Below are 8,129 nucleotides of genomic sequence, written 5' to 3' on the forward strand. Positions count from 1 at the left end.
GCCTAAGCTGAACTCTAGAAGTCAAACTAAGTCAACTCTGGTCAAAGTCAAAGTGCTGGTCAACGTCAACCTTTCAGTTGACTCTACTCGCCGAGTCAACCCGAAAACTCACCGAGTTCCTAAACTCATAATCCTTCCAAATACCACTCAACTCGCCGAGTCACCCCAAGACTCGTCGAGTTCAACGATCTCCGAGTCCCATCCTGACCAAACCCACCAGGTCACCAATCAACTCACTGATCTGCGTCTTAACCAAAGAAGATTAGGTTTCTGCGACCAGACTCGCCGAGTCCAAGAACAGACTCGTCAAGTCCAAGGCAATCTTCAACAGACTCGACGAGTTGTTCTTCCAACTCGTCGAGTTCCTGCCCATCTTCATACAACTCGTCAAGTCCACCCATGTGACTCACCGAGTCGCTTTAGTTCTTAACCCATACAGTGACTTTTCGAGCCATGCAGGGGCTCCAAACTGTAGATCCACACTTCTAAGGCCCACCCTTCACGTAAAGTTGCAAACTTTACGTGAAACCAAGGAGTTATAGGCTTGAAACACTCTAGGGCTAGGGTTTGAGACAAACATGCTTCACCAATGCACCAAAGACTGATACTTTATGGGTTTCTAGGCCAAGACAAACCTAGATATGAAGTTCTCTTTGCTCACCAAGGCACAATACACGAATTAACCTTGGAAATGGCCCTAAAATGATAAAATCTAACTAGGAAAGGGGAGCTAAATAAATAACAGCCAAGGTATGAGCTTCATACCTTCAAATGATCTGAAATATCACACCAACTCAAAATCTAATGCCAATTCTTGAATCACCAAAGGTTCCTTTCTTCATTCTAGCTTCAAAGCACCCAAAAATGGCAAAGAAAGCTTGAGAGCTCTACAATGGAGGCTTAGGGTTTTGAGAGTAGGTAAAGGGAGTGATGGAGGCTGGGGTGGAGGCCTGCAATGATGCTTGAATAAGGTACCAAGTCCGGAAGTTAGGGTTTCCCAACCCAGACCAGACTCGCCGAGTCGGTCTCCCCGACTCGCCGAGTCGGTCACTTAATCCGCGACACGGGTCACGCTCCGACTCATCAAGTTCCTTCTTGGACTCGAAGAGTTGACTCCTTTGACTTAGGGCTTTTCTTTCCTTTCCTGGTCTTTCTGATTATGGGTGTTACATTTTCTATTATATAAAATCTTTATAAACACTAAAAACATAATCGATTAAAATCATAATATATTATGATTTTAATCGATTATGTTTTTGGTGTTTATAAAGATTTTATATAATAGAAAACCAATAAATAATATCAATAAATTTAAAACAAATGTTATCATTAATAGGGTAAAGACTTTTCAGATAAAGTATGCGTGCTACCTATATGCCCTCCACCGTCATCTCAAGACAAGTACTAAAGTATACGACTCACAGACATAAAACAAGAGAGGGAATAAGACTCAAGAGAATTAGAGAGAGAAAGGGAAAAAAAATACCGAAGTAGTCTTCTTGTGGAATCTGGGGAGTAGATTGGAAAGAAAGAGTGGTTGTCGGTAGCAGGCAGAGAGAACGACAAAGAAAAGAGAGCAAGACGGAGAATCGATAAGCCGACGATGGAAAAGAGGTGGTCCGACAAGTGGCGACAAAGACATATGGGCGAGATGCAGTTGGTCAACGATATTATTCCGGTGAGATGGATGTTTCCGGCTTCGAAATTCCAGAATCTTTATTATTTTCTTAAACTCAAATCTTGAGTTAATAATTTTGTACCTTTGATTTTGTTTTATAGAGTTTAAAAAATAGTTTCTTACTTGTATAAGTTTCCTAATGTAATACCATTCTTTTAATTATATTAGTTATTTTATCAAAGATTTTATTTTTGATTTCATCAGTGATTTTCGGATGATTTTGTGGGTTTATAACTAAATTTTGTAACTCTAACAGGGGGCTAAATTAACAAATATAATGACAATGGATTTAATTTTTTTAAAATAAACTATATATGTAAGGCATAAGGCTTAAAACCGGGGAGGCTATGGCCCCCCGGCCTCTATTAAGATCCGCCACTGCATGTTGCTTTGATTCAAGTTAAATGTAGTTTAATGACCATTTGAATTGCATGAACTTGTTTACCTAATAGTTTATTATCATTAAAATGTTAGAGCTAGAATTAATCAGATCTTAGATTAAGTAATAAAGGTAACAACTTTAATTGTGTTGGAGAACATTAATTTAATCATAATTATGTTTGGTAATTTGTCTTAATCATAGATGATTATGTAGATATATCTTATATATCCCAATTATCATTAATAATCAATTTTGTATATGATCATTATATGGTAGTTCATCAATTTGTGAAAGAAAACATGTACGTAACGTTTCTAAAATCTATGTTGCTTCTATAATATCAATTTTGTGATATAAATAGAAACTCCTTTGTCAAATGAACACGCTTTAATGATTTCAGTGGCCCTACCTTCTACTTTCTTTTACAATTTTTTTGTTATAAACTATTATATATCATATATATACGTAAACGACTATAAATTAAAACTTATCACAATAAACGTGGCTTCTCTTAAAAAACATTATGGAACTAATCAAGTTTAAAAAAATGGTCATAATAAAAATAATCACATATGAAATAAAATATCATGGCACTTTTTACAAAATTTGAACTCATGAAATAACCCACGCGGTAAAAAGGTATATCATTTTGTAGGATTTATTGTCAAAATGCACTCACATAATAGTTCTTTCACCGTAAGAGTACTCATGTTTATTCATATAGTTTGTCATTATTAAAGCGGCATATTCTGAACAAACTGTTTTCATAAAAGTATTGCCATGTTTAAAATTTTATCTTTAATTATGATGTTTTTAATTAATACTTAAAAAGGAGAAAAGATAAGTACACAAAAAATTCTTATAAAATGAAAAGGAGAGAAAAAAAGGAAAGTGGGCCGTGTTTAAAAAGGATAAAAAAAAATTTAGAAAACATTATTATAATTTTTAACATTCATTTTTATTGGTGGTTTTTAATGAATTATTCACACAAGAAACGTTATATAACAGAAACAATAGTCAATCTCTTGCAAGTTGCAATCTAAGTTATCTAACCCTCAAATCCTTTTAGGTTTTATCTCAAACAATGATTAAATATTTTTTTAATGTAGAATTTACCACATGTCAATATTTTATAGGATGTTACGATTTATTTGGATAAAACTTGTTATCTAATAAATCTACATCTGCTCATACACATAAAAGTATAAAGTTCGAACCCTTTTTTTTTCTCTCTCTTACAAATAGTGTCAAATATCTACATATTTTCACATTCAATCTCAACTTTTCATATTTTTGATCATTTTAATTTTATTTTTACGACAATCCAACATATCTAAATGTTATTTTGAATCTTCAAGACTCAAGATTCATGCAAACCTTCAATACTATGAAACCTCATAATCCAAATACTATAATTCTTGAAAACTCAAGACTCATCTAAATTTTAATTTGATAGAATCTTAACCGAAGATTCAAAGTACTATCACTGAACATCAAACCTATCAAAAATATTGAAAGGCAACCAAAAGGCAATAAATAAGAAGCTAGTGTTACGTTTTATTGTCTATTATTACAACCAACATATTTTATCGATCACATATATAGATTTCATGATTACAAATGAAGTTTACACTATTTTCCATGTTTTATTAACCATTGATAATGATTTCTTCTAAATCCTAATGAATTTCGTTGTGTTTATCAAGTTTTGAATATATAGAAGCTAAAAAAAACTCCCTTTTTCCAAAACCCCACGTTTACATGGATGTCTCATATCAAGATTTGTAATTGTAAGACTTTGCTAGAGAAAAACACACGTCCTTTTGCCTCTTGTATTCATTATATCTCTTAAAGAAATAACCAAGATAATCAAACTCAATCGGTGACATTTTCGCCTGTCAAATAATATATCAACCCATTAACACAAACCCTTACCCATAATAATAACTTACATTTTTTATCCATTAATATTAACGCACATATTTATGTGTAAATAAACGTGTCATCGAATATGGATTAGGAAAAGTCAGAATGGTTTGAGTACTACCTGGATCAAAGCCCATAAAGCCCAATACAAATGAGAAGCCAACATATAAAGGCTAGTTTCCACATACAGTGTTTCCACATCATTATCCGAAACCTAAATTTATATTTAAATGTTAGTTATTATTTCATTTCTTTATTGTAGCATTGTAGTTTGAAATTTTGTACCTCATTTGGTTTTTCAGGGTTTAAGTAGTGTTTGAAAAAATGATATTGTTCATCCTTATTTGGGTACCTACATTACATAATTACTTAATCACCACATAAAAATATAAAACTAGTTTTATATTTATTGATTTAAAATAAGGAAGATGTTGTACAGTGTGTAGTCACATTCGTATCCAGCATATTCATTGAAGTGATTTCCAATGTCAAAGCCTCTATAACTGTAGGATCCGTATTCAAAATCTATGAAGTAAAGTTTCTCTGTTCCAATAGGTAAATTTTTTTTAAAAAAAAAAAATGATTAGAAAACTATATTATGAAAATAATAATATAATTTTAAGATACCTTCATTATCATTAAACATAAGATTCCCAGAAAGCAAATCGTTATGAGCAAACACCACAGGGGATTTAAGATGACCTGTCAATTCCTGTCTCATAATCACCAAACATTTCTAAAAAAATAAACTCTACTTCTTTTAAATTTTCAAAACTGATATTTAACATACAGATTTTTTTATATGTGATTATTAGTTATAAAAGATAAAGAAGCTACCTTGAGTTCAAGAACTTCAACTTCAACTTCTTTAAATGAAATCTGTGTGTATTTTTTCTGCTTTTCACAATCATCGAAAGTAAGCTTGGATGCTGTAATAAAAACAAAATTCAGCAATTTATAGATAGTATAATGAGAAAAAAATATATATAAAAAAAAAAATTACCTTTTTTATAAAATTTCAAAATGTCATTCCACAGCTGGGGTTCCTTGGATCCTGGAACTTTTACTTGATGGAAACTATTAAGTTGTTTTGCAATTTCACCTGCCAACTTTGGATTTCTCATATCTGTAAAATACATATTTGAAAAATAAAAAATTATATTTTGAAAATTTTAACCAATTATAGCATTACTAGGATATTATAATTATAATTTGTTTCTCACCTTTTGTTTCTAGAGTACGTGCATGTATAAAGGATTGCACCATTCCATTTTCAAATACTCCTAATAATTTGGGACCAAATCCAGCAGCTGAGAGGTGATGAAGAGCCTATTCATATGAATTACAAAGTGAAAATGTAGAAAAAAAATAATATATATTGCATTTTAATTTTATGTCTCAAAAGTCAGATAATAATTAGTAATTACTAACCTGTAGTTCTCTTTCACGATCGATAACGTATTCAGTATTTGGACCATATAATCTAACTGTTACATGAACCCAATTCCCATTTTCTTCTTTTACAGATACCTTAAGTACTATAGTAACAAAAATAAGATTATGAATGATAGATACATGTGTACAATACATATTTGTTAAAGATACCTACAAAGATTTGTAATTCCACCAGAAACTTTCTCAGTAGAGAAGTGTGATTCATCTAAATTTGACCACTGCTTGAAAAGATCCTTGCAAAGTTCTCTGACAAAGTCAAATTCAATCACATAATAAGATTAGAGGAGTTAATGCTAAGTTTAAACTGTTATTGGGAAATTGATGTGGTTTTTAAATGATAGAAGAATCTAATTAATATAATGGAAAAGGAATTAACAGATAATGTTATGTTTTTACCAATTTATTTGACCAAAGGGGAATAGGATTATAGGGGTAGTTGATTTCTACATCAAATGTTGGAGAAACATCAGCAAACTAACTTAATACTCTAGTAGAAAAATCAGCAAACGTGTTCTAGTTTATCAATTTAGTTGACAAAAGGGGGCATTGAATGAGTCAATGAGTTTTATATATATTGCGTGTGGAGTTCATTTTTCACTTCAAGCATTTGGGAAGCAATAGCAAATCAAAGTAATTAATACGATAGAACAAGTCCAACATCAAGCATTAGCTCTGATTTACAGTTTCTGTAGGAATCAGCGTAAGTATTTTCTTGCAATTTGTGATTATTAGAACATCAGTTTTCATAACAATCATTCAGACGTGAAACTGGTTAAGCTTATATTGGTTTCTAGTTCATCTTTCATATCGAAATTGAGGAAACAATGACAGATCAAAGTAATTAGATATTAATTTAAGAATCAGTAAAACGATAATACAGCTTTCCTAGCAATTAACGTAACCAGAAATTCAGTATTTTCAATTACTAAAACATCAGATTTTCATAGCAATCGTCCAGACATGAAACTAGTTAAATCGTCTCCAGAATTCATGGACGCTTTCGCTAATTACATACTAACTCTCTATTAACAAAATTACAGAACTGAAGTGATTTCTTCGTTCGTTTCATAGTTAAATTAACCTCAAATCATGTCAAATGCATCATATAATACATGGACGTTTCCGCCGATTAACATCATAAACTCTCTCTTATAAAACATAACAGAAATGGAGTGAATTCATTCATTAATTTCATAATCAAATTAAGCTCAAATCATGTCAAATGCATCACGAGAGCTTACACGAGTTGAGGTTTCATCTCCGGCAAAGGAAGGGTATGATCGACAGCGAGTGAAGAACGAACCACCTCAATGTCACACCCATTGCGAACTTCATCCGAGAATTCTATGGCGTTCAAGAGGTTCACTGCACCCATGCTTACCACCGTCTTCTCCTCTGCAAATCTCCGATGCTTCTGCGTGTGGTGTGAAGAAATTCAAATGTGGGGTTACATAGATTGCGAAGCATCACACCAGGGGGCTGTTTTTTTATATAACATTCCATTGGATAATTTACAATAGCTGCCCTTACAATTTAGTGTATATTTCATATACACCCTTATAGTTAAAATTAAACTATTTTTAGTCCTTTCATTATGAATGTGCAAAATGCAAAACTAAACTAAATAGTTTGGCAAACTAATCAAAAATTTTTAAAAAAATGTAAAATTGCATAAAAACTAATGTTAAAATATCTACAAGTTATTTGAACTAACTTTTAGATTAAAAGCTTTTTGTTTATAATAAAAACTTTATACCACAGTCCACAAACAAGATTTTTTCTTAATTTGGATTTGTCTTAAAAGCTAAAAACTTAATTTTGATGTTTGATTTTATCCTGAATGAACACATTATTTTGTTTTTTTATGTAAATAGTTTGATTTTGATGTTTGATTTTGAGCCAACAAATATAATGGTTGTGTAACAATGTCAAGCTAAGTGAATCACGTTACTAGTTGGAATACACGACACGTCTAACGATAAATTCTTCACAAATCACATAGAAATATAGAATGGGCATTTATATATGTCACATATAAGTGAATATGAAAGAATATTATTTTATTTTTATTTAAATATATATTCGTTAAAACGACCATTTAATTTTAATACACTAATATTTAATAATTTCTGTATTGTATTTACGCAAGAACTAGTTTAAAATATAAATAGAACTATTGTTAGTCCAATTTTTTATGCGCTACATGAATCATAAAAACAATGTGATCATAGTGTTCATCTGAACAAGATATTCTCATAAATAGAATATTTGAAAATATAGATATTTCTATCATTATTAATTCTAGGGTCCAAATTTATCTCTACATTTCTTTTATTTAATTTAGATTTCAATTCTTTGGATCTTGGTCAACTTTAAATACTAACCACGTTTTTCGCAACCATATTTCACACCACCAATTGAATTATAAAATAAATATGATTCCAACATGTTAACGAATGGACAAGAAGTTATAACCGAAGGAATTTTGCCAACTTTACTAATAAACTTAAAAAAATAAATTGTTATTTATGTTTGACCGAATAAAATACCTAATTCTAGGTTTATTGATGCTTTTGTTCGAGCGGAGCTCGTTTTTCGTTAAATCCAGAAAACAAAGTAGCTTGATAAACACAATCAAATGTAATGTTGAGCATATGTAGTCGATGAGTCGTGTAGACATCAATTCAA

The 8,129-nt window shown here is 31.2% G+C and overlaps 1 protein-coding gene across 2 annotated transcripts; it reads right to left on the reverse strand.

Moving 5' to 3' along the window:
• Nucleotides 1–3,571: 3,571 nt before the first annotated feature.
• On the reverse strand, nt 3,572–6,902 carry LOC145005935 (putative ethanolamine kinase). 2 transcript variants are annotated; one of them, XM_078965039.1, is made up of 11 exons: nt 6,683–6,902; nt 5,596–5,687; nt 5,418–5,524; nt 5,210–5,315; nt 4,990–5,112; nt 4,824–4,915; nt 4,614–4,698; nt 4,424–4,529; nt 4,272–4,338; nt 4,108–4,200; nt 3,572–3,955 (listed from the first exon to the last, which is right to left on the reverse strand). In XM_078965039.1, the coding sequence occupies exons 1-11, from the start codon at nt 6,814–6,816 to the stop codon at nt 3,836–3,838; spliced, it is 1,125 nt and encodes a 374-aa protein (XP_078821165.1). In that variant the 5' UTR covers nt 6,817–6,902; the 3' UTR covers nt 3,572–3,835. The 2 variants fall into 2 exon arrangements, with proteins under 2 accessions (XP_078821165.1, XP_078821164.1); XM_078965038.1 differs by having other exon boundaries at nt 4,614–4,722.
• Between the last annotated feature and the right edge of the window lie 1,227 nt (nt 6,903–8,129).

This window comes from Lactuca saligna, chromosome 7 (genome assembly GCF_052625555.1).
Source record: "Lactuca saligna cultivar CGN05327 chromosome 7, ASM5262555v1, whole genome shotgun sequence".
NCBI lineage: Eukaryota > Viridiplantae > Streptophyta > Magnoliopsida > Asterales > Asteraceae > Lactuca > Lactuca saligna.